We start from the raw sequence: 27615 nt of genomic DNA on the forward strand, positions 1-27615 counted from the left end.
AAAAAGAATTTGCAGGCACTGGTGCTGCCTTTATGCTGTTTGTTGCTCTAAATTTGCATGGGGTATTTGCTGCCCAGACAGAGAGAAGGCTGTGATAGCCATCCTGGCACCTCAGATGTCTCCAGTGAGAGATGACCAGCGACGTGTTTGTGCCCCTGCGGCATCCCGAGGTGACATGAGTGACAGAGTGACAGATGGTGTTGGGTTGCACGGGAAGCATTGCTGGCATAAGGAGTACGAACAGCAAGCCTGAGCCCACATGATCAGGTCCAATCAGTCTCTCCAAGGAGCCGTGCTTAGTTTCAGTTGCTGGGGGTGGGAATTGTTTGCTGTAAGCTAAAGGTTCAAAGCTGAATTGAATCTCTGCTCCTCCAAAACCCCCAGTGCTCTCTGATCTGGTGTTTTGATTACCTGAACCCATTTTAAATGCTAGCTCAAGCGTCAAGCCCTCGCATTTCCATTTAGCTGTTCAAGGGAAACAATTTTAATAGCTACCCAGCTATTCATCAGGATTAGGCCCTCCTAGAGTAATTTGGATAGCGTGAAAGCTAAGTGCAGTGTGATCCAAGCTCAACTTGGAACATCCAGAGGCACCAAAAAACATTTGCTTCTGTAACTGAGGCGCTGTCCTCAGCCCCCGTTCTTCATACCGCTGGCCGTGTCCAGGACCAGAAGAGGAGGGGCTGGGGGACAGCCCTCTCTCCTGTTATTCCTGGCCCTGATAGAAGCTGGGAGAAGCAGCAGGAAGCATCCACTTTTGGAGCTCCCACCCACAAGTCGATGTGAGTGCAGAGGAGAGAAGGATCCGTGTGCTGGGGCGCTCTCCCATCTTCCCCACAGGGCGCATCCCCTGCCCTGGCACTGCAGCACACAGCACAGGGGCCTCCCAGGAGACCTCTGCAACTTCTGAGGAGCAGGAGCAGTTAATTTGTTCTTTATTTATTGTCTAAGTTTAGATAGCTAGTGTACTGCTCTGCCAAGTGCTGAGGGAAAAAATTCCTTGTTCCACGTTGTATGTTTCTTGGAGTGACCCTTGCTGAGCTGCCAGTGCCCAGCCAGGCAGCACTGAGCAGGGCTTCATGTGCTCTGAAGATTTTGCTGGTGGCTTCAAGACTTGGAAATGCACATGGATTTCCTCTCTTGTTCACATACATATGCATCAAGAAGTTTTGGTTACTTAATCTCCTGTGTGTAGTGGGAAAATACTAGAAAATGTTCTTTAAAAAAATTAAAATTTAAATTTAATAGATTAAGGTTTTTTTTTTTTTTTTTTTTTTTTTTTTTTTTTTTTTAAAAAAAATTAAAATTAAAATTTAATAGATTAATTTTTTTTTTTTTATGCTAACTGGCTTTTTCCTATCCAGACTTCACCAAGATTTCTGTGAGAGGCTAAGGCACTCAAAAAAAATTGAACATTTAATGGCTGTGGTAGTGAGGACCTGTCAAGGGAGATGCTGGCTGCTTTCTGTGTAATCACTGAGATCTGAAAGTGGGAGCTGGAAATCCCTTGAGAATCTGGTCTCTTTAAACACTTTGACCCTTTGGGTTGGCTGTGGAGGCTCCTGGGACAGCAAAATTTATGTAAGACATTTTGCAGTGTCATCTTTTTTTTTCAGTTTTGGGAAGTGTTGAGGCTGGATGGAGTTCAGAGGGTGAAAGGAATGGTTCTGCTGCATTTAAAAACTGCTACTCCTTGTTCCTGAGGCTTGTTGGTTGCTTTACAAGGGAAGGCAGGAGAGTATCTGCTTTCTGTCTGGTAGGACAGTGACTATTTTATTCACAGAATGGTCTGAATTAAGATAAATTACTGAATCTTGTAAAAATCATGATGGTGAGACAAAGCCTCTGAACTAGCTGAAAATAATGGCTTTTTGAAGCTCTTTCTATAAATTTTTACAGTGTTTTCTCTTTATATATATGTGTATATATATATATATGTATGTGTGTAAATGTAAAAGCAAAGAAACAAAATTCTTGAAACACTGCACAAAGATTAGAAGTCTTCCTGACTTTCACCATTTCCATAAGGGGAAAGTAATACATTAAATTATTTGCACTTTTTCAGTTGTCTAGATAGTGCTGTAGTGAAATAACACAGTGCACCCAGCTGAAAAGGGAATTCACCTGGGACTGCAGATCACATGCAGACAGCAAGGAGGAATTGTTGAAAAGCTTCAGAGGTTGGTGAAGGGAAGCTCTCCATTCTTCACTGTCCACCTGGGCATTACATCTCAGAAGAGATGCTGCAGCTGAAAGGGACTGCTCAGTCCCTAAGAGGGGGGAGGAGGAGGTCAGCTGGGACCTTCAGTATGTACAGAAAATTAAAATAAGTCAGGAGAATGGGCCTCATCTCTGCTTCTCGAATTACCATGTTGAAAGTGAAGTAAGACTGTGAAAGAAGGAGTTTAGCTCTCATAGTTTATGTATTTAAAATAATTTGAGGATCTGAAAAAAGGAGAAGAGGGAATTTGTTGTTGTTTCTGTTGTCTTGGGATTGTTCTCCTGGTGCTGTGCTTTACACTGTTGCACAACAAGCACAAGATGCAACTTCTGTGTAAGAGGAAGTGTGGTAAGTCTCTTGGACACTTAAATATCTCTTGATTCCTCCCCTTGAACACGCATTGGCATGTTCTTGTGGTTCTTTCCTTCTCCCCACCTCCCCAGGAAGAGAGATACCCAGCACTGCCAGGAAAGCATGGACAGACATGGAGCCACACAGAAATATTTAGGCTCCTCTCTGTATGGCTTTTACAGCAGGAGCAAGTGTGAAGACAAATATCTTACAGACTGTTTCCTGCCTTCACCCTGCTCACCTTCAGGCATTGGATGAAACATTTTCAACTGAACTTATGCAGTGCAAGGAGTAAAAATCAGACCAGGACCTGATGTGCTTGAATTTTAGGTGTCCAAGAGTTTTGTAGATCATAGGTACTCTGTTTATTTTTAAGATGTCCAGAAGATTCAGCCCCATAACTCTGTCTGCCAGCATGAAGTCCATCACCTATTGCTAATTGAACTGCCAGGAGAACATTTAGGTATGATCACAGCAGAGCCTCATGCTGGGAAGCACATTGGCAGTGTTGCAGTACAGGAGGGAAGATGCCCTTAATGAAGAAGCACTTAAAAGTTATGCCAAGTGTCTCCTCTGTCTGTCAGCATCCTCTTTCTGAGCAGAAATGTGCTTAGCGCTTTGTGTTTCTCTTTGGGGAGCCAGGAGATACCTCTGCTGAAAGCTGAGACTCAAGTCTGAGCATTTGAGCCATCAGACATGAAGTCTCTGATGATTTTACTTAGCCACTGGATGGTGAAGACAAATTTGGCCCTTGTAGAAACTTCAAAGCAAAGAGCTGGCTGAGGAGGGAGAGCTGATGCCAGCACTTCCTCCTCAGCAGGAACTGAGAGTCCCCTGCAGCCCTGGGAAGGCTCACAGTTATGCTGAAAGCCTTTCATGTTCAGCCTCAGGAAGGCTGCTGAAACAGCAAGGGCAGGATTGTGACTGTCACTTGTGGATTGTCAGTGACTGTGCAGACTACAATGGATTTATTTAAAATTTCATAGGCTGTGTTTCCCATTTAAAACTACATAGATTTCCAGGAGAAGATCAGCTGCTGGCCACCTGCTCCCCAGAGAAGTGCTTAAAAGGGCCTTTTCTCCCTTTTAACACCTAAAGCCTTTCAAAATTTAGCAAGGCAAGTGTGGGATCTGGCAGTGAGGGCTGCAGGACCTCACTCCCTGCAGACCCTGGAGGGTATTCACTGCATCATAAGCTGCTTGCAGGAGGAGAACACAAGTCACAGGTCACAGGGATTGAAAGACCTCCTGAAGGCTCTTTGGGGAAGACAAGGGACAGGAATAGACACTGGGAATCTGCCTTTCTGCCCCTTATTCTGAAACAGAATTACATCATGCCCTGTTCACATGGTGCAGTTGATGACTGGAGGTGTGGTGAGAGAGTAGTGGGAGGGGAGCTTTGGGCAGCGGTGGGATCAGGAGGAGTGAGAGGCAGAGAATGGGATGAGACAGAGGCAGATATTGTGGGTATGGAGTGCAGGGAACCTTAACAGCAAAAGCAGAAGTAGAAACCCCACCAAAAGGGCCATTACAGAAAACACTCCTTTTGATTATTTTGGAGAATCCACATATTTTGTTAGAGCACCTTCATGGGACAGCCTGCCCAGTGTTTGTAATCTGAAATCCTGTTGATTAACATGTTTTTGGCTGTTAACATTTTCCAACCTATTGTGTATATAGCTTCTATTTTAACATTTTGGCAAACTGCTTCCTGGGAAAAGCCTGATCCTTCCACCACTCCTCCAGGGTCCTATTGTCCGGGGTCTTATTTTTCCTTCCTGTTTCACATGAATGTGCAGAGCTTTGACAATTGCACTTTGTAATCTTGAAATGTGAATGCTTTCCAAGTCTGGAAGGGGTCTCTCAGTTTTTGAGATTGACCTTTGATTTCCAGTGACAGCCAGAATGGATTTCTGCAATTTTTCATGTTGCCTAGGGCCTGACATTGACTAATAGGACTGGATATTCAGCAGGAATGTCAGGAAACCTTCGCTGATGAGATTTATTCAGGCTGTCCATGCATAGTTTCAAAACTGTAGGACTAAGTTCCTGTTTGGGATGAAGGGAACAGTGTAACAACATGGGTGAACTTAGACCATTGCCCCTGCTTTCATTCCACACCCCTCCAGATCTGTCTGATCAACAGCAAGCAGTCTGTTCTGCTTCAACTACTACAATAAGGACATGCAAAATCACATGGTTTTCTGTTGAGGACTAGCAGCAATTCCATTGCATTTGCCTTTTGTTTATCTTTCTTAACAAAACAGCAGATTCTGCTCAGTTTTACTGAAAGAGTCCATTGCTGGCTGGAAATTACTATCTATAAAAAAATAAAAATGTAGCAAGATGTAGGTCACTGTGCTTGAGAAAGTTTTCTGCAGAGCTTCTGCTCTGGCTTAATAGGGGGAAGTGTGTGGGAAACAACTCGCAGGAGCCAGGGCACATCCACAAAAGCAATTTTCCATTCTGGTTATGTCTTCTCGGCCCACTGGGGTTGCTACCAGCGTGTGACCTGCCCCTTTTGCCCCTGGGTGCTTGGGAAGACATCAGAGACCATCAGAACCCTGCTGCAGGCACAGGTTCTTCAGGGCACCCCAGGGGCTGGCTTTGCCAAGGGAAAGGAAGGGTGCCAAGCGCCCGTGCCATGCGCGGTGCGCGACTCTGCATGGTCCAGATTTGTCTTGGTGCAGCTTCATCTTTTCCAACAGAGCAGATGGGGGCTGCAGCGGAGAGGAGAGGGACTCTACAGTTTGTCAGAGATCTCTGAGGCCATCTGCAATTGTAGATAAATGGAATAACTAGACGCTCACACAGAGCTTGTCCACAGAGCACTGCTGATGATGACCTGGGGTTACACTGGGGCTCCTACTTTAAAATTCTTCATTCAGCTCTCTAGCTGTCCCTGAGTACAACCTCACATGACTAAAATAAAATTGATTTTTAATAGTTGATTCATTCTTTCCTCTCTTCCCTATCTAGGGCAGGGGGAGTGAATGAAACTTTTTTTTCCCCTCCTATTTGCCAGTTCATGTTTTCATTTAACCAGCACTGGCTGCATCTAGGGGAGTGATTGATTTGTATGTTTATATAAGTGAAGCAGTGTGTGAAAACAGTCCTTTTCTATGGTAAGTTTTGTAAAAAGACTACTACTATTTTTTACAAAACACAGATTTTTATCTGACAGTACTGTTTTCAATATAGGATTGCTTTGAACCAGCCACTCATCCTCCTTTGTCCTTAAGCCACTGCAGTGGATTTCACAGGAGTTGAAAATCATATTTCCATCGGTTGAAATACCCTCAGCAGCTGTTAGGGCCCTAACATGGCTCTTCCTTTGCACAGCAGCCAATGGGATGTGTGAGATGTTTGTTTTCCCTTCTGTCCCCTTTATATTACCTGGCAGGCAGTGGGTGGGCTGCAGAATGCTGATCTGGGAGGGAAGGTGCCCTGACCTCCTTTCTGTACAAGCTTTGGCACTGGGCATCCTCCTGGCCTGGAGAGGATCCCCACCCCAGGAACCAGCCCTGGAGGCTCTGTAGTCCCTGCAAGGAAGGTCACTATAAAGAACCAGCAAGAATTTACTTGGATATTTAAGTGCCCCTTTGGGCCCCTGGGATCAGAATCTGACCTTGGTTCAGGCACAAGAAGAAGCAAGCATCTGCTTCTCCAACATTCGAAGCAGTGTGAGAATTTTAAACTGATTTCAAAATAAAGACATTAGTTTGGGCATAAACAAACAGTCACCAAAGAAAGATCCTCAGAGAAATTTAGCTGCTGAATCCTTGACCTCTAAAGGACCCCTAAATATAGTATTGTATGCAATGTGCCTCTTCTTGTGGGTGAGATATTAAGAGCTTATTTATTTATTAGAAAGTGGTTTACAGTGTAAGTAAATTAGTGAGTTCCAAGGCCCTCTCTCAGCTGCCAGACTCTGGGAGGATGTTTATGACCACTGTAAATAATTTCATGGCTTAATACAAACACATTTTTAGAAATCAAGGACTGATGACTGCATGTTTATAGTGCAGTTGAGGATTTATCAATTCCTCCAGAGTATGAGAAAGAAAACAAACAGTATTTCAGATGTTTTAAAAATTCATAAAAAAGAAAAACCCCAAAGGTATCCTTCATTCACAGTGCTGTGGGCTCAAGTCTCGGCTGAGCTCTCCCAAGTTTCATCAAGTCAGTGAGATCAGGAAATGCTCAGCATCCTTCAGGACTCAACCCGTGCATTCTGGACACTGTGAAGGCTGGGGTTTCAACAGCACAGACAAGTCTTCCCTGAACTGCATTTGCAGATCAGTTTGCTGCTGCTGAATGACCTTTCCCAAGGTCAGCTTTACATGACAGAAATCAGATCCTTCCCCGTCAGCAGAGCAGCAAGGTGGAGCAGCACAGGGGATTTGCTTTATGCTGTGGCTAAAAAGTAATAAGGACTGAGCAGCCCCTCTGGGTACCAGCAGAAGGGTGGCTCCCGAGGGAAACCTGCTTGCCAAATGTAAGACATAGGATGAAAATGGGGCTGGAGGGAATTTCCTTTTCGAGGCATGTGTGCAGCGAGGAATTCGAAATCGGCAAGGTGACGTCAGAGCGTATGTGGGATGCTTGGTAGGATTTTTGTGAAAAGTCTCAGTGCCTTGGGGAGGGATGGGCAGAAATGAAGTATTACAGATGCTTCATTTGAGCTTCAAGTCTATTTTCAGCCTGCGTGTGGATGGCAGCGGAGAGCCTGAAAATATCAGCAGAAGCTGTGGGCTGCTCGTGATGGTGCCTTGTGGTAGCTGCACGTTCCCATGCTGTGCTCTCCATAGCAACATATTTTCAATGTGAAACCACAGAACCAGCTGAATAGTTATGAGCATTTACACTCCCATGTGCATGGGGAAAACTGATGATGTTGCTGAGCTGCTGCAAGGCAGAAATGGTCCTTGCTTCTTTAAATTGCAGCTTAAGCTTTGCATTCAGTCTAGGGATGAAATGAAGTTTGATGATGGTCAGAAATGGTCCTTGCTTTAAATTGCAGCTTAAGCTTTGCATTCAGTCTAGGGATGAAATGAAGTTTGATGATGGGAAGTTCTTAGGCAAATGGGTTCACAGGTGCCTTGTTCTCTTTTGGGAAAAAGTGACCCTTTTTAAATTACCTAAGAAGTTCTGAGGGCAGGAGAGTTCCCTGGATCTACAACAGGGCAGAGTTAGATGGCTTGATACAATAAGGTTTGCCTGGGCTAAAGGTGACAATTAATTAAGGGTAATTAATTTAGGCAAAATACCTTTTTTTGTAGTTTTGAGAAAGCAGTCAAGCCCAGTGCAGCACTGCCTCAGATCTGGCAGGCTGAGGTTTGGGTGCTCTCATTGCAGTGGTGTCAATTTTGTGTAGTGGATGTTGTCTGGCACCATGCTGATCCTTTTCCTTGGTGGTACTGGATTGCCCAGCCTTGAATTCAGCTGTGGGGGCTGCAGTCTCCAGCAAAGCAGAGGTGTCTGTGCAGTGCAGGCAGGCAAGGCACAGCCATGGGTGTGGCACTGGGATGGCCAGGGAGGTAAATGTTGGAGCCTGCAGGGCTCAGTGGCCAATCCTGGCCATGCCTGGTTTCCTTGTTCCTTGAATCAGTCCCCTCCTGCCAGTTTCTGGGACCAGCAATATGTGTGCTGGGAATGGCTTTGAGGTGTTTTGGCAGGTACCACAGTGGCAGAGCGTACCCTGAGTGTGTGTGTGGCTGTTGTCAAAGGAGCTGCTCCCAGGCTCTGCCTCCAGCTGCCCATGGAGCAGGCATGCTCAGCAGGATGGCAAACAGGCACAGAGACAGTGACAGCATTTGACATGCCTTTGCTGAATGGCTGGGAGTGCTGGGGAACAAGGCTGCTGCTGACCTGGAAAACAAGCCAAGATTAAGAAATGTCAAATTTCTGGGGAGAAGAGGGTTTCCCAGAGGGCTGAGAGGTGGAGAAAGTAGACTCTGGAGGTTGCTTTGGGATGGCTCATTTCAAATGGACCATGCACCCTGACACAGCACTGGTGCCTCTGGAGAGGACCACCCTGACACCCAGAGCTGAGACTCACCTCCCAAAGCTGGCTTCTGCGGCACGGGCAACTGTTGACATCCTGACATAATTGCAGAGGTGCCTCTCCTCCTGGGGACAGAGATGAAGAATCACAGCCTTTAGGGAGCTCCTGGCAGGGCTGATGTAGCAGTGGGCAGGGTGAGGCAGGCACACGAGCCACACTGTCCCTCTGACTTGCACCCAGGTGCTGCAGCTGTCTGTGCACCAGCAAAGCCGCTGTGTGAGCAGCTTCTCCTCTGGTTAAAAATTCTGGTTATCCCATAGATGTTTTGTTTGTTGTAGATGTAAAAGTGAACCCGGCAGCTATCCTGTTATTTGTTTCCTTATTAAATTATGTTTGCTTCATGTTGCTCACAAGCATGAATTTTCAAAGTACTGCAAAAGTCACTCAAGAAAGAATTGGCATTGCCTGAGCCTGTGAGACCACGGGTGACTGCAGCAGCTTTGTCAGACCTGAGTAAAATGCTTCTGGCAGGACGAATCACTGAAATGCAGTGGGTAGCAAAGTTGTCATTTATCACTATTCCTGCAGATTTGGGCCACGGTGGCAGTCCCTGTTCACTTCTGTGCAGACAGGGCAGTTTTTCTGCTGTGGCAGCTCTTCCAGCTGAGACAGAGCTGATGTGGCAGAGCCAGAGGGCAGAGCCTGCAGCTCCGGGTGACCCTCGCCGCTCCCCAGCAGGATGCAGCATCCCAGATGCACTGTGCTGGCTGTCAGACAGCAGACAGACACTATTTCTGTTCTCAGTGCTGTCACTCTGTCCCCTGCTAGCAACAGTGGATGGTGTGTTGGGTGTGGGGACAAGGCTGTAGTGACTTGGAGTCTCTGTAACTCCAAGTATCTCTTTGCCTACTCCAGCAGTCCTGATGAGCCTCATGATTTCTCCATGCCACTTTAGGGACTAAATGCTGTGCTCATTTTCCCCTAGATGCCAGGCTCCATTGAAAATGGTTGGACCGCCAAGAGCAGCCCATTTTCCTTGTTGGCAGCATGGAGCAGGACCTGCATGTTCAGCACTGTGTCTTGGTGGAGGGAGGGATACTCAGCCAGGAGGGATTCCATGGACTTCACAGCTCTTCAGAAGGGCTGCTAGCCATCCTAGCCAGAGCTGAGCACCTGCAGTATAACAGACCAGCAGGATGTTTGCAAAAATGAGCAGGGATGCAGAGCCCTCTCAGTGTTTAACAGGAAGAATAAAGAGCTGGCAGGGCACAGAGGCAGCATCTCAGCATCTTGCCCTGACCCTCTTCCCTGTGTTTATTGTACCCTCTCACTGTGTTATGTCTAATAAGGGCCATAAACTCCCCTGGGATGGGACTTCCCATTTTTAACTGTCAGGCACAAGGCACACCTAAGCCACCTTATAAATAATCTTTCTGTGCAGAGGGAAACTTGACTCTGGAACATAAAGGAGTGGCTATGGCAACCACTGTCTGGGTGCTCTGTGTCTTCTGTGGGCACAGAGCAAAGGGGACATGGCTTCTCCTGGGCTGGAGCAGAGTGTGCACAGCTTCCTGAGGCTCTTTCTGCACGTGACCATTGACTTCTTCCTGAGCATAAATCATCTCCCTGCCTTGCTGGGATTTCTTCTCTTTTTTTTCCTTTTTTTTTTTTTTTTCTTTTTCCTTTTGCATACTTTGATATGAAAAAAAAAGTTACAGAACAGAAATACAGCAAGTAGTAACCCTTTCTTCTCTGTTTTAGATAGCAGGGGAATTTGACCACATCCTCTGCTTTTTCTGCCTTCAGAAATGCTTTTACAGGTTTAGCTGTGTGCCTTCCCAGGATCACACTATGGCAGGTGGGAATGGGTTTTGATGTGAATTATCCAGGTTTTGCTCTGATCACTGGATTACATCTGTGTAATAAGACATTTATAAAGTCCTAGTTGTTTTAGTTCCAGCAACAGTGGGGTTGAAGTCTTTTCAGTCTTCAGGAGCACAGTGGGAAGAAGTATTTTTGCTCTAATATCCAGGTCCCACACAGGCCTGGGATCAGTCCCAGGTTCTTTTGAGCAAGGCATTACTGGTGTTGCTGATGACATTTCAGTTGATGTAAGCACATATACTGCAATTTTTATCATTATGTAGCAAGCTTTTGATAGTCCCCTACAACAGTTCAGAGTAGGTGTAGAAAAGTTCACAATAACATTCTCACCAAATATTGCTTTAAACGTTGATGCTGAAGAAGGCAGAAGCTGAAACGAAATGAGTCTACTAATGGGATGAGAAATTCTTGAATTTGGGAGAGTCATCCCTGTATTGGTTACCAGATTGGTTAACAGATTGAAACTGGACAAGTGGATGAATGAGCTGTGGATGAAGTGGATCCTATAATCTGTGCATTCAAATGATCTTTACTGACAGGCAATGAAGCCTTTTTCTGGGGTAGGTGAGAGTGACACTTGTCTTTTACTTGTTAAGGAGTTGGCTGAAGCTCTGGTAGCAAGATTCAGCTCTTTAGTTCCTTTAGATCAGTGTATCAAAATAATTTTAAAAGAAATTTGCCATGACAAAATACATGAATAATTTGTAAAAGAGATGATCTTTTCAGTTGTGTACCCTGGGGGAAGTGAGCATGGACTCTTCCCTCATTCCCCATAATTTTGTCCAGCAGGGACAGCTAGTGTGGGGGATCCAGGCTTAGTTTCAGGAAATCTCCTTTGCTGTTCTCTCCACTGGCACAATGCAAGGGGACAGATGGAAAGTAAAGCTTAGCAAAGAAATTTTTTGTTCTGTGGAATGTAGTTTTTAAGCCTTACCCTGTGCTCCTGGTTTGGGACTGCTGATATGCTTATGTGCACATCCTGCTGCCTCCAGTGGGATATAAATACTTGTTTGGAGGAAGTGTATGTTGCAGTGCTGTGTTGACATGGAACATGCCTAAACACATACAGAACTTTTCTGATTTGCTGCAGACAGCAGAAATTGTGCTATTTTAAAACGAGCTCATCAAACAAGGCCTTGATTTGCTGCTTCCATGCACAGCTGTGCATCCTGCAGACTCCACCAGCTCTGGAGTAGGAGTGGGGTACATGGTGTGTAATGGCTGTACTGTCATTTTGTACATCTGGAAAATGAGTCAGAAATTTTTTGAGAGCTCCTTCATGTTGAATTATGGGTGGAAATTCTCCAAGAAAGAGATATTAAAATGAATTTAAACAAATAAAATATTCTGGATGAATAGCACTATGTGCATTCTTTCAGATATATGTTTGTTGGATCTTTAGATGAGGAACCAGCTTGGAGGAGGAGAGATATCTGTAAACTTAGTTAGTCATGGTTGAAAAATTGAAATACTTTTGGCAAACTCTAGCTGTTTTCTTTTACTATTTTCAAAATTCTATATTTCAATGTTGAGTCTTGAAATAACAATTTAATCTTGAAAAATCACTGGCAACAGTGATTTCCAAACAAGCCTCAGAAACCAACTGGAGAAGCTCTTGATCCAATATTCATTTGCTTTTATAAAAGGAAGCAAGATGAACTGAACACTCTGCTTCAGGTTAACCTGAAATACTGTATCTTCACAATTAATTTTGTTTTTTTCTTCAGGCAGGCTATGAAATATTATGTATTATTACTGCATTTCACAGGCTTCATCTTTAGTAGAAAATGTGCTTTTAGCCTTAAAAGGTAGGTGAGTTAGCAGCAAAATCCTTGTGATGCCCAGGCTCCTGGGATTCCTAAGGAATTGAGTTTTCCCCCAATGGCATTAAATCAGTTTAATGGTGCTGGGTAAAATGCTGGCCCTTGGAGGGACCCTGACAGGTAGGAGGTGTTTTTTCTGGGCCGAGTTGTCCCTCAGCAGCTGTTTGCAAAGCCATCAGTGAGGGCAGGAGGTGACACTGGGGAATTGGGGAGAAGGAGCCATCATTCCATGGCTGCAGCGGGAAAGGGAAGTGAGTGGAAAAGGATCGATGCAGGAAGGGAGGATGACAAATGGGAAGGAGGCAGAAAGTGCTTGTTTTGAAGAAACCTGCTGTCAGGTGGTTCAGGGGGTGAGGGAATGTGTCTGAGGCAGCTTGGAAATTGGCTGTGAGCACTGAGATGCTGTGGAAACGTTTGCACTGTAACATAAGGTTTGAAATGGGCTTGTGGGAAGGCTTGTAGCAATCTGTGGCACAGCACGTTGAGGTGAAGTTGTGGGGTAAACACTGCGTGCACTTGTGTTCTTACCTGGATAGGTGAAATAACAGGGTCAAAATTCCTGGCAGGACAGGAGGGTAGAAAGGATAATAGTGCCAGGAGTAAGCAACAGAGTCAGAGCTATGAGAAGACAGCTCTATAAAGTCATTAGACAGTAAGAAATTGCAATTATTGCCCTAATTTCACATAAAGAAGGTAAAAAAACCCAAGAAAACCCAACAAACAAACAAACAAAAAAACCTCCCCAAAACAAAAAGCAACAACAACAAAAAACCAAACAAAAAACAAACAAACAAACAAAAAAACCTCCCCGAAACAAAAAGCAACAACAACAACAAAAAACCAAACCAAAAACAAACAAACAAACAAAAAAAAAAAACCAAAAAAACCCAAAAAAAACCCCAAAAACCAGAGCTTTTCTACAGAGAAATTTACATTTTAAAGACCAGGAAACATAAGATAAAGTGGCAATTGACAGTCTCCTGGGAGAATTAAGTCTATTACAGGTAATTAAAACAAGTGAAAAAGGCTTTCCATCTATAGAAATAGTCAAAGGAAATGGAAGGAAAGTGTGGGTCACCCTACAGAGAGAGGCAGGACTGAGATTAAAATAATCTTGGTATGGTAACAGTGATGATTGTTTTGCTGTGGTTTCCAAGAGGGATAATAATAATTGATCATGGGGTCCAGGAGGCCTGGGGCATGGAGCTGAAAATCATTGATTGGGGTGGGAGTGAAGTTCAGAGACTTCATATGTGAGTGGGAGATGGATTAAGGGGTGAATAACAGGACCTAGGTTGTCTCCACAAAACCCAGGGCACGTGGTTTCTGTTCAAACCATATTTCTCTGACTTTAAGGGGAGTTAGAAAAGCCATGAACATAATATAGGGAATCAGACCAGGAGGAGCCAATATCCAGAGGTGGCTGTGGCACTGGATAGACACATCTTCATCCTGATGGATGTTTGTCAGTCTTCAAAACTGCTGGCTGGGGAGAATGAATTTACCCCAAATGAAAAGCCTGAATGAAACTCAAATGTGTTGTTTGTAACACAGATGTTGCCTATACCCTGCAGAATCTGAACATCAGCTTTTGTGGAAAAGAAAACAAATGCAGAACTGTAACACCCATATGGAAGCTTGTTCTCCATAACCTACTGTCAGACTCTTTCAGAACATTCATATTTTCTAAGGAGAACAGTAATTTATTTCAGTTTTATGAGGTGAGTTATGCTCTTTGTGCTGTTTCACATGTGCAAATCAATTTGACATGCTTACAGATGTTAGGCAGAATTGTATGAATACTTGCTATAAACCAGACTGGTTCAGAGCACTTTATTAGATAATAAATGCCCCAAAACTACAATTTATCAGTCCATGTATAAGACTGTATGCTTTCATTCCTTAGATTTTATTGAAGAATATGCAGATGATCAGTTCAATTACTAAGCTGGCCTGGGAACTGCAGTTGCTCACTCTGGCTTAAAAACAGCCACAATTCTCTAAAGCTCAGGGATTTTTATTTTCCCTTTCTCAATATTTCAACTTGGAAACTGGCGGCACATGAGCTCACATCCTTTTAGAATCCAGATTGTTTGTTTGTTTTTTTTCTGTTTTGGTTTGCTATGATATTTTGTCTGTACCATTGGTACAGCATTGGCAACCCAGACAAGAAATCTGTGATAGTCACAGCAAACCAAGGTCATATTTGTGTTCTTGGAAAAGTGAACAGGTCCCAAGGGTTTTCCTGAGATTCATTTGGCAGGACACCAGCTGCCTGATGGTATAAAAGTACCATTACCTCAAAGCAAGATTTGGTGCTAAATGGCCACAGGAAGCCACCAGATCTGCACAATTTATTTATCAAAGATTTAGCTGTTGGTGACAGCTAAAGACTAGGTTTATTCTCTTTCATCCCATTTTTTAATCACCTCTCCAAAACTGAGTCATGCAAACCAAATAGTTTTAGTGCTCAATATCTCCCAAAATGCCTGTAAAGAAATGCTGATTTTTATCCAAGTAAATGCAAACACAAAGCGAAGATGAGTCCAGGGAGATGAACGTAAGCACTGTTGATTTCCAGTCATGTCTATTAAAGTGGCAGATGTTTGTAGCCTTGCAACTGGTTCCACAGGATGAATGATCTGCTTTCTTTTGTAAACCAGCTTTAAAATCTGTTAACAATTTTTAGTGTAAATATGAATAATTTCTCCCACAGAAGAACTTTGGCTTTTGACTCTTTGTAACCCTTGGCTTGAGCTTTGAGTTCTGCCCCTTGGTTATTGTAGAAATTCTCTCAAATGCTGCCATCAATATTGGAAAAAACATCTGAGTATCTTGTCAGAAAGTTGATTAGGACTGTGTTGGTCACAGGCATACAAATGGACTCAGGTGATTTAAATACCTGCCACTCCTGCAATGAAAAAGGCTGATATGAAATACCAGGTAATTTGCCTCCCAGGTTGCAGTGGGCAGGAAGCCAATATTTGCTTGTAGCAATTAACTCCTGTTTTTACCACGTGGATGCACATGAAATGTGTGTTTGCTCTCCACTGACTGTGCAGTGATCCCAAATTGGCGTGTTGGGGAAGGAGAAATTCTGGAATGGTGGTTTCCATGCTGGCCACTGGGATTTGTAGTGGATGAGGGGTCCCAAGGAGGTTGACTTTTGAGGTGAGAAGAGCAACCTGCTCACAGAAGCAGAGGAGCAGCAGAGAGAGAATAATGCTGCTGCATCTGGCGCCCCATGTGTGGAGACGTGAGTCTGGACTCCATGTTCTCAGAAGGCTGGTTTATTATATTATGATATATATTATATTAAAATACTATGTTAAAACAAAACCAAAAGAATAGAGAGAAAAGCCTGACCAGAAGGCTAGAAAGAATACATAAAAATCTTGTGACTGCTCACAGCCTCGACACAGGTGGCTGTGATTGGTCATCAAGTGAAAACAATCCGCATGGACCAATGGAAGATGCACCTGTTGCTTTCCACAGCAGCAGATAGTTATTGTTTACATTTCTCTCCTGAGGCTCCTCAGCTCCTCAGGAAGGAAGGAAAAATCCTAGTGAAGGATTTTCATAAAATATCATGGCTACATAATGCATTGAGGAAGAATTAGGAAATGAGAAGGTGTACCATGGAAAATGGAGTGGTTTTGTTGTGCACTGAGCTAAACGCTAAGGGGCTTCACTTAAGAGTTCTGTCAGAGGAGCCATCTATCCCTCTGGACTGCTCAATCCATCCCCCGGTTTCCAGTCTATAAAATAAGAGCATTAATTCTTCCTGCCTGCCACTTACCTCTTATATATCCTTTCTGTTTACATGGTGAGGAGTGTCCTCTGCTGCAGAGCCCAGCAGCTGGGCTGTGATCTCAGATGCGGTTTGCCCCAGAGAATATTTTACTATCTCTTAAATAGCAGCCTGGCATCTTCTGTAAATAGCTGGTACAAGTGGTATTGTCTGATGGCTGTAGTTTTGCAAAGAGAGGAGCCAGAGCAGTGAGAGCAAATGGGAGCACCTCCATTTGAAATGGGATATTTATACTGTCAATGAAGTAGTGAAATGCACGTAGCAAGATATTGTGTAAGTAGATTTTGACTGATGTCCTTGATTTGATGTGGGTGTTTTCAATAAGAAATGGTTGATGAGAGGCAATAACTCGGGCAGTTTGCTTTCTCAGTTGTTCATAAAGAGAAACGTACTTTGTAAAAGTGAATTCCTAAGTATATGGCAAAAGAGATTTTTAGTCTGAATCATTCCTTTGAGGGATTTTAAACATTTGCCTCCCACATGCAACAATAATGGTCTGAAAGTGGTTTCATTGTATGGTCCGAGAAGCTGCATTGTGGCGCCTGATGGTTTATGAGAAATAAACAGAATGGAGTGGTCTGGGGTTATATAAATTCACCATTTAACAGTACAAGCAGTAAGGGGAGAACCTGTGTGCAGCATCAGAGCAGACGGAGCCGTCCAGGAGCGTGGGTCTCTGCAGCATTATGCTGAGCGTGGCAGATCCCAGCCTCCTCTCCAGACCTCACATGGAGAGTAAGAGTTTGCAGAAAAACAAATAGTTTTATAAGTATCTCCTCTCACATGGCCAGCAGGGAAAAGTACTTTAGACGTGCTCTGTGAGTGGAGCTTTGCCTCTTAACGACCGTGAGCAGGGCTTCAGCATTCTTCACTTCTCAGTTTTTCTCCTGTGTTTATTTTAAGTAAGGATGATTTTTACTCTCCTGCTTGCATAGCTCCTCCTGCTACAACAAAGCAGTTAGGATGCACGTGGTAGAAACTGAGGGAACCTAGAGCAAAGAATCCTGTGGTGATGAGGATGTCTTTACACCATGAGTACAGCAGGCACCATGAAAATCTTCTTCCAGTCACCCATTAATTTGGGTGGATTTTAAACCCAGGGCTACAGAATGGTCCTTCTCCTCCCAGACCCAGTCACAAATGCATTTTTTCTTTCCACTGGAAGTGATGCTGTGGGCTGGATGCCATACACACATCAGGCAAGCTGGCACCCAAAGGAGTTTGAGAACAGGTATTACTCCTTGCCACCAGTGGCAGTGATCTCCATGCTTACTTTAGGAGGGATAAATGAGAATATAAGCTGCTTCCATTTTACCATATTTTTCAACCCTCAATCACCTTAAAGTACATAATAAGTTGAGCTGTAAACAACATACAGAAATTGTTCTGGCCACTCTGCACTGTAGCCTGGCAGCCCCCCAGCAGTGCACATCAGCTTGCCAGGACTAAGCCAGCGAGGGAGCAGTGACTGCCACAGCACAACACCAGGCAGCTGGGCTGAGATTAATAATGCACTGCCACGGTGGGCAGTTCCAGCCTGGGAGCCACAGAAGGTTCCCAGAAGCACAGGTTTATTTCTTGTCTTACAACTGGTTGCTTTCCCCAATTGCCCTTGAGTGTGATGCTGTTTTACAGTGTGGTACATCTGCCTCATATTTCAAACACCTCTCTCTGCAGCATCAAAATCCTGCCAAATGGACTGTTTGGTGCATAATGCTGCTGCAGACCACAGAGGAGGTACTGCAAGGTTACAGGTGTTGGAAGGGCAGCTGTCTCCCTGGGTAACTCCTTGTGACAGGTAGAGCTGATGGTGGGAAAAAGAGCCTTCATCTGCACTCTTGAGTGGGAATGCAGCCACTCGAGGGTGATGGGAACAATACAGTATACATCCTTTTGCAGGTGCAGGTCTACACAGAATATTCTCACAGGGGACTCTGACTTCAACGTGTCTTTTGGTAGCTTAGTACCCCTGAGGTTCCTTGGTCATGGAAATTACACCATGAGCATCAGTACTCACTGAAAATACCATTACCCAGTCAGGTCAAGGATTAAGAGAAGTAAATTGCACTTGTGAAAAGTAAAGCAAAAAACAGAAGGAAGGAAAACCATGCGTTTTCATATGGAAAGGGAGGCAATATACCAGCAAAATTCTGGCCTTGCCAATTTCTTATTCTTGGTTTAGTAGCTGGGGACAGAAATGTTCTCCAGATGCAAGGAATCACTAGGCACTTCCTTGACTTCTCAGCATTTCTCTCTCCTGGGAGGGAGGGAGGATCATTAGAAATGGGCTATGTTCTTAAGGTTCTCACAGAATGGTCTGATTCCCCAAATTATAAGGCTTTTTTTTTTTTTTTTTTTTGTAGTAATAAGAGTCAAATTTGGTTTATTTACACTAGGTGTTCCATAGCTCATTCTGGAGACTGGTTGCAGACCTCAGGCTCTGAAGACAATTACAGTTCATAGGATTGCACCAATCTCAGGAAACTGATCAAGAGGAGTCTGTGTCCCTTGAGCTGCAGTTAAACACAGACTGAGTTTCCAGCCTGTGTGTGCATCCAGCTGTCTTAGATCCTTTACAGGTGTAGGAATACTGGCTGCTCATGACCTTGGAAAGTTAAGCCTTCAGGCAGTAACAGACAGTACTGAAAAAGAAAAAGAGGAGGGAAATGATGATTTGACAGTCTGACAGCAACACATTCCCTTTGGGCATGTGTGGGGCTGAGATGATCTGTGCATGCTGGTGTATTCAATTTGCATGTATGTGATCTCTACATATTATAGAGATAATGTATGTATTCTACATATTAACAAAACACATGTTTAAGGAAATAAATTATTTTGAGAAGACAACATTTGGCAGTAGCTCAAAAGAAAGGAGGTAGTGAAATACTTTTGAACTGAGTGCAGTGATTTCAGCTGCATCTGTCTGCTCACCAGCTCGTTGTAAAAACTCTTTTAGAGTGTTGCTGCAGTAGCATTGAGCATGCACAAAGTGGGAAGCTCTTCCATGCCCTCTGAGCTGGAAAATGGAAAGCTTTGAAACCTCTCCTATATGGAAGATACTTGAAATTATTTTTCTGTGTAAGGAATCACCTGCTGAGAATATAAATTTTGCAGATGAACCCCACTAAAGAGGAGAAGAAAACAGAAGGTGGCTGAACTGCTCAAGTGCCCTTCATTTCTACTTAGATACCTTACCTTACTCCTTACCTTTTTCTTAAACAAAGCTAGAAAAAATATGCAGAGGCATTTGTAAAGATAGACATCCTTTAAATTCAGTGTCTCAGATTCTCCAACTGAGGAGCAGAAAATCTGTATTTAGTAGAAATCCTTTCCACTTTGGCTATGTCTGTGCTGCTACCAGAAACTGTAAGTCTCAAAATCCAGGAATAGCATTGTAACTGCACTGATGCAGAGCTCAGCAAAACCTCTCTGGAAAGCTACCTGGACAGCCAGCTCCACTGAGCTGCCATGGTCAAGGCCAGCTGCTGGTGGTGTTAATGCTTGCTCTGGTGGCTTGGGGACAGCTGTGGTCTTCACAAGTCCATCTATTCTCACCCAAGGAGATCTCTCATCAATTGACTTTTCCCAAAGTAACACTGCCAACTGTCTTATACAAGAAATTTTATAGCCTTGGTTGTTTAATGAAGAGATTAATGAATTCTAAATTCTTCGGGCTGAAGCTGGGTGGTCCTTGGTAATGGGCTGTTGGACCCGTTTTGTGTCTTACAGTCTCATCACATGAAGTCTTTCAGTCTTTTTGATGTGTCCCCCAGATTTGCCTCTGTAAATATAAATGCTCCTGAACAAAGGGGTCTCTCCTTTGTAGGCATTAAAGATCACTTGTAAATGTTCTGCAGGGCTAAGGCTGTGTAATGGGCCATTCCAGCATGAAGAGCTCAAACCTGTATTCAGCATGACTAGTTTGGTCTGTGTTTAAAAAGTGAGAACTGAGGCTTTAAAGGAAGAAAACAACTAATCCCTGGGCATCTTCTTCTGAAAGAAAGTGGTCAAAGTCACCTCATTTTTTCCACATCTCACCAGATTTGTTCTTTCACAGCCCTTGGCCATCATCAGTTATTGTGGGTAAATGACATTCCACATTTCTTCCAACCTACCTACTACCCCAAAAGATGAATCCCACTTTTGTTTTGATTTATATTCCATGGGATTTTTTTTCCCTTTGGCTGGATATTTTGCAATGCAGGCCAGCATCTCTTAGAGACTCATCTCTAAATTGCCACAAACATACTTCAGAAGCCAGTAAGCTGCAATCCTTTCTTCCATGGTTGCAAACATTAATGAACTAAGTGTCACAGTCACTTCTATATGCTAGAGACATTTTGTTCCTTAGGTGGCCATGCATCTGAGCCACTGAGGGATTTAAGTAAAACAGTTGGATATGTAACCCTGGTTTACTATCATGACCATGTGTCTTGTCTGCAGAATTCCATCTCTCTTAACCTCTTTTCAGATGGAAAAAGATATTCTGTCCAGCAGCCAAAGGGAAATGCAAGCATCCTGGTGGAAAACAAGCTGTTTCAAAACCCTGGCTGCAAGCTACCCACACATCACAGTTGTCAGCCAGGCTGCACATGCATAGTTACAGGGAATAAAATAGAGAGGACCTTCTGTTCCTATTCAGAAAGGTCTCTATCCATTCACCTACACAAAAGGATTGTCATCAGCTGCCAGTATTAATTTGTTCTCCTATGTAGGTTTCCAGCTAAAGGAGAATAAAATAAGTCCAGTCCTATCCAGCAGGAGCACTTGGAATGCAAATGCTAGCCCATATATTTCAAAGCATTAATGCGACCCACTTCTAGATTACTTGGGGTAATTTCTGATTTTATTTATTCCTTCCTTTCTTCAATTAACTTCTGAGAGGCTGAAATATCAGTATGCAGAGAATCAAATATGAGAAACAAAGTCCATTTTTATTTTAGGACTCTGCTTGCCTTGTAATAGCAGTTTATTTAAAGAGGAGCCTGGAATAATCCAGTTTAAGCAAAGCAAAGAGCTCTACTGAAGCCAAACCTTGTGTGGGTGTGCTCTTGTCAGGACTCCCAGAAGAGGAGGACAGGAAAGGCTCTTAGTCAGACCACAGATATTGCAGGAGATGTTGGTTACTCAGTAGCTGGCATTATTCCTTGGCATACCAGTACAGAGCTACTACTCTGGTGTACTGGGAGAGAGTACATCCCACTGGGAAAAGCCTCAGATAACCTGATGTCCTGCGCTTTATTGTCATAAAGAAAATCCCAAGGATACGTGGGTGCAAGAGGTGTCTACTGCAAGGGCCTCGCCTGTGCTTTAGGGACAACTTTGCCTCTTCCCCTTGTTCCTCCTTGTGCTGTGTCTGCAGCACATCCCACGCTGGGGTCTGGTGCGTTGCTTTGTGTTGTGTGGGGTGGTGTCACCTCCTGCTATTTGGACCTGGACTCAAAGCCACAACAGACTTCATCCAACTGGGTCACAGCTTCTTACACCATCCCAGGAGTTTCCCACATACTCAATTTTCACACAAGTGAATGGTATCCTCATGCTTCTCAGAGGTCATAAAGTTGGACATAAGAATAAATTTTTGCATTATCTCAGCTTTCTTTGTATTTTTTTAATGAAGGGTTTTTTTTCAGTATGTTGTTCTTTAAAATTTCTAAGACAACAGCACAGCTAAGGATGTGGTAAATATAAGTAATTTCAGCATTAAAGACAGAGGAGTATGTTCCTCAGAAAAAAAGAAAATTGATTAATTCTTGAAGCAGCAGGTGATAATAACAAAGAAGATAAGGTTCAATTTTGTTTCCACTGGTGGATTTGAATGTCTGAGCATCATCTTTCTTAGTTATATGTCTGTGGATTTAAATTTTAATTATTTGGCTTGGAAATAATAAATGATTGTATTGTATTTCTAAAAACTGACATATTCTCAAATTCTGCACTATAAAATTCATATCTGTACCGCTTTGCAGTGAGAACCAGGACATTAATGATTAGCTATAGACAGAAATATTAATTAAATTTCATATGGTGATAAATAATATAGAGCTGAACATAGCAATTTCTTTAAAATAAAAAAAAAAAGAAGTGTAGTAAGATATTTATTTCATAAGTCTGTGAGAATTACTGTAGACAATAAAGAGGGCATGAAAACTTAGAGCCTGCATAGATATTGATTGGTATGTTGAGGATGTATTTCAGATATTTATCCTCTGCTTTCCCTCTCCGAGGAGAGCCTCCCTTGGGCAATTCTTGCCATTGATTTTGAGTCTGCCAGCTCAGAAGCTGGAAATGTTGTTGCTGGTGGGAAAAGTACAAGAACAGCAATTGATTGCAGATACATTTTATGATACTCTGCTCCCATATTTCAAAGGGGAAAATTTATTAATGGTGGCAGGTCTCTGATTCTCCCTTTTAAACATATCGGGCAAACCCGTGTTTTTTCAAGCTCCTGCACGTTTTAATTTTCTCCGAAACTGACCCCTTTTTTTGTTTTCTTTCTCGCACAGACAGTGAAATCATCCCTCCTGACTGCCTGCGGCCCCGCTCCTTCACGGCCATCCGCCGGCCCTCGCTGCGCCGGGACACCGAGGACACGCGCCTCTCGGTCAGCCTGTGCGACCTCAACCTGCAGGAGGACGCCTTCCACGTGACGGCCACCACCTGCCCCATCCCGCAGAACTCCCTCAACTCCCAGCACTCCCACCTCCTCCCGTCCCAACTGGAGAGCGACCTCCGCTTCCACCACCTCCGGGGCCCCCATGTCAAAATCCTCGATGACCAGACCGTGGCCCGCCTGGAGCACGCTCGGGAGGAGAGGACTTTGGTGTTCACCAGCAGACCCCTCCGGATCAACGAAACCATTTTTGTCAAAATCAACAAGTCCAACGCCGTGCGCACGGGGACGCTCTCCTACGGGGTGACGTCCTGCGACCCCAGCACCCTGCGCCCCAGTGACCTCCCCTATAACCCCGAATCCTTGGTCGACAGAAAGGAGTTCTGGGCCATCTGCCGAGTGCTGGTGCCCCTCCAGAGCGGGGACATCCTGGGGTTTATGGTGAATTCCGACGGTGAGCTGCACTTGAGCCACAACGGTGCTGGCGTTGGCATGCAGGTGTGCGCGGACTGTTCCCAGCCCCTCTGGATGTTCTTCGTTTTGCACGGAGCCATCATGCAAATTCGATTGCTGGGTATGTTGGACCCCCTTTTTCCAAACCTTGTGCACAGGAAAGCGAGGAGGGGGCTACATCATGGGAGAGGGAGTGAACGGCTCCCTCCCCGCTCTAGGATGAGGTACAAATTTTGGTTTTATAAAAAGAAAAAAAAAATGCGAAGGCACAAACATAGCATATGGGTGTAAGTTACAAGATTTAACCTTGCACTTCTGTAACACCCTTCACGTAATAGTCTCAAAGAGCTTTTCAGATAATGAATTAAGCCTCAGGGGCCTCTATTAAAGCACAGATGAGTCATCACTGACCTAGGAGATGCAAGGAGGGCAGAGGTGAGATGCTTTGGGCTGAGCTAATGTAAGGCATAGCCAGCAGGAGAAAAGAGATCTGATGCCCTTTTCTGTGTGTTAGATATCTGGGATGATGGACTCCCAAAAGAGGGGTGCCCTTGCTTTCCCCAGGCTTGTATGTGAGCCAGCAAGCAGAGGAGAAACCCAACGGTTCACTGAGCATGGCACTGACCATCTCAACAGGAGAAAGCTTTCCTTGTCCTCCAGCCCTTTTAAAGGCAGTGTAGCTCACACAGGTTGATAGAGCTCTGAAGAGCTGGCCTCTTGGCATTTTTGCTGTTTTTTCAGCTCTTTTAGCTGACATACTTCATTGAAATGCTGCAAGTCACAGATGGAAGGTGTGGAGGGAAAAGCTTTGAAATAACATTTCTCAGGATCAAATTTACTTTCTCGTGTGTGTATATTTAGACCAAGTATAGGGTGTGTTCAATCATTAATTTGTACCATATCATGGTTCTGCTGCTTTCAGTGTCAGACAGTAAAAGATGGATTCTGAGAACATGATGTAATTCCCGGTACCCCTCTAAATGAAGAAGATTAAAAAAATGCTCCTTTCTTTTTATACTGTTACATAACTTTAAGTGTACTTATATTCCATTGTGCTTCAAATCCTGCTCATACCTAACAGCAAAAATAAACACCAGCAACGTGCCTCTCCATCAAACTCAAGAGCCAACCAACACCTCCTTTTTTTAGGATTTATAGACAGTATTTGAAGATAAATTGTGAGCACACACTTCTGTCTGCAGGGTCCAGTTCACCTTAATCACAGTATGAAATGCCTTGTATAATTTGTTTGAAGTTGACCACAGGACTCTGCCGTGAGTGTTTTGTGGCTGTTAAAGGCTCACAGAAGACAAATGTAATACTGCAATTTATTTCCAGGAGCCCGAGACTCAATCCCTGCTAATTCAGCCTGATTACATTTGATGTGGGTACTGTGCATAATCCATGGTTTGCTCTGCTCTCCACCAGCATGTCATTGTGATAATGGTAGGTGAAGTCAAACAGAGCACAGTCAAGCAGGAGATTAAATGCTCCTGTGTACGTTAGGAGGAAAACATACTTAGGTCATTGAGCTGCTGGTAAAACTAAATCATCAACCAGTGCTTCCTTTCATATGAGATCACTGATTCTGGCAGTTTGGCACAGAGCAAGCAGCCTGTTTGCAATGAGCTCTGAAACAGGGCAGCAAGGATGTGTCTCCCCAGAGGGACAGAATCACATCCTCATACTGAATTTGAGAGCATGGACATGAGCCCAGACCTCCTGTGTAAACCTCCTGCTGTGCATGGCCTGCAAATGTCCTCCCTGCTTGATCACAAGTTCAGCCCAAACCAGTACAACCCCAGTGCATGTTTTAGACAAATCTACACTTGTATGCATGAAATGAAATGTGCAGAGTTGGAAAACCCCTCACTACTTGTGTTTGTGACCATGATAGGCTTTTCTAGCCTTCGTCACCGAAAAAGAACCTGAAAATGGGCTATTGTTCCTTAGTGAGATGTAAGTGAAAAGAGCTGGACTTGCTGACCTTGCCTCTTTCAAGGAAAGGGTAGGACCCTGCTGAGTGTACAACTTTATCCACATCAGCTTGGGCAGCAAGCTGCTATCTCCAAGTTAAATGCTTTGAAATTGGAGCTTGCCTGTAGCTTTTAACAGGTATTAAAATACAAATAGAGCTTTTCATACCTATATTTCCAGTATAACAGTGCTGGGAGCAGTGCAGTTCCTGTATCAATACAGCATCAGGGTAGTACAACTGCCCAGAGAAAAGCACTGATGCTGTCCCAACTGCGTCTCTGCAACTGCAGTAATTACATGGATCAGGAACATCCTGACAGAAGACAAAGAAAATTATGAACTCCCAACTCTAACTATTGCAGTTTTATTAAGGAGGTGATGTGCACTGTTTGCACTGCAGAGGAACAGATTATGGTGCTTGCCATAATATGTGTCATTATAATATTAGAAAATGTAAGAAGAATGTAAAGTGTTCATCTTTCTAATGACATGCTCCATCTTCAGAATGCAAACAAGAGTAATTTTGTGAGATCTGTCTTTTGTAATTTGAGCTTTATATCACAGCAGAAGACATTTATAGTCATCTTTTTCTAGTTTAAATAGAAAAAGTGAAGTTACATATCCTTGAAAGAAATGAGACACAAATATTGCAACAGGCATAATTGTACCAAACCTATCCTAAATAGCAGATGTCATTCTATTTCTGGGGCACACCATTATGAGATTAACCAAGGCAACATTATACAGTGTTAAAGGAGCATCAGCACTACAGCTGACTATAAAATGAAATTAAAGTTGTTGGGTTTGCTTCTTCTCCAGCTTTTCAGTTTTGTTGGGAGAATGGACAGCCACTCTTGCACCCAGAGAAGGTTTGGTTTTGGCTTGGAGAAGAAGATGACTCTGGGTATTGATCACTGGATTCTGTATTTCGTGACTGGACATTATTTATTTGGTCCTGATGCAGAGCAGGAGCAAGCTCAGGTCTCTGCTGGCTTGTGACTTTGCCATAGAAGCTGACATTTGCTGACTGCAGTTATTTCACTGTGCTGGAGATACAACATTTATTTCCTAATATCAGGGGAGACAATCTCTGCCCAGCCTGGGGATCTTACAGGACTCTGTAGAAGAGGGGGGCAGTGTGGGGTTAGCTGGATAGTAAAGAATTCTGACTTCTGTTTTCCTCTTATCAATCTGGCATTGTATACTGGCAATATATTTGCTGTAAGAGAAATAAAACAGCCGAAAATTAAGATGAGGTTGGAAACACTATTATTCTTCATGCCATCTGAGTAAAAGCAAAATAAATTAAACCGAAGCCCCACTATAATGCAGTGAGAGGCCAGAGTCATCTGTAGGGGAGGCAGAAGAAAGTCAATTTGTTTCAAAGAAAAGTTTAAAAGGCAACTTGACCACATGGAGTAAACATAAATGAGAGAGAAGGGCACTTTAATGTAGCAGATAATAGAATAAAAAATATCAAGCTGCTGGGAAATGGACACAAATTTAAATTAAACATAAATGAGGGTAATTAACTCTGGGAACCAGCTATTGAGGGAGGCAATAGATCTTTTTTGTCAGGGAAGCTCTTCTAAATATTTTATATGGTAAGTGCTGGTCTTAATTTAGTAATTCTGGGGATTATGCACATAAAAACAACCAAACAGAAACCTAGATCTTGAGGCATGTAGAAATGAAACAGTCTTTGTGTACCCTTTAGGAATTTCATTAGTTGAGGCTCGGGTTGTTTTTTTTCAGATATCATTCCTATATAGTCAACAAAACCAGACTATTAAATTTGATTTACTGCTCTCAGCTTTTGCTGGTAAGCATTTCAGCTCACACACAGTTTTATTGACAGCTCTGAAAGGTTGAAATGAGCCAGTCTGGATACAATGGTCTGGTTTTGGTCAGGTTTTGGTGGTGTAATTCATTTATGAAGTCAAATTGATTGACCCCATAAGGTTTCAAAATGTATGACTCATGTCTGGAGAAGCTATCACAGCAATAAGTTTATATATTTAATGTTTGAGGATCCAAATGGTTGGGGATATTCTTTAATTTTCTTTTGTCTCAGAGTTGAATTGCTAGCAAGTAAAACAACTTCCTTAATCGCTCTCTCTCTCTCTCTCTTTTTTTTTTTTTTTTTTTTTTTTTTTTTTTTTTTTTTTTTTTTTTTTGTGGTTTTGGTTTCCCTTGCAAATTTCATCCTTTCCAATAACATTGAAGCTTTCTTTTGAGCAATGAAATAACATGTTCCATCAACAGTCACACTAATGAAGCCAGGTTGCCAACTTATCTGTGTCCTTTCTTTCCATGCACTTCAATAACTCCAGCTCCACTAGAACAGCTGCACAATATAGCAGCTTTCTGGATGTCTCCTAATGTTGGCCAAGAGCCAGTCCCAGGCATAAAAAAAACAACCCAAGAGCCAGCATTTGATGTGGGTAAGTCTGAATTCACATCCGTGCTGGAT

The 27615-nt window shown here is 43.4% G+C and overlaps 1 protein-coding gene across 1 annotated transcript in view; it reads left to right on the plus strand.

Annotated features, from left to right (window-relative positions):
* Window positions 1-27615, plus strand: part of NEURL1 (neuralized E3 ubiquitin protein ligase 1) — a 144130-nt gene that overhangs the window by 104766 nt on the left and 11749 nt on the right. Inside the window, exon 4 of the mRNA XM_041415608.1 lies at window positions 22606-23286. Within this exon, the coding sequence (XP_041271542.1) occupies window positions 22606-23286 (681 nt within the window). The remainder of the gene's footprint in view (window positions 1-22605; window positions 23287-27615) is intronic.

This window comes from Onychostruthus taczanowskii, unplaced genomic scaffold (genome assembly GCF_017590055.1).
Source record: "Onychostruthus taczanowskii isolate IOZ18803 unplaced genomic scaffold, ASM1759005v1 scaffold5, whole genome shotgun sequence".
In the NCBI taxonomy this organism is placed as follows: Eukaryota; Metazoa; Chordata; class Aves; order Passeriformes; family Passeridae; genus Onychostruthus; species Onychostruthus taczanowskii.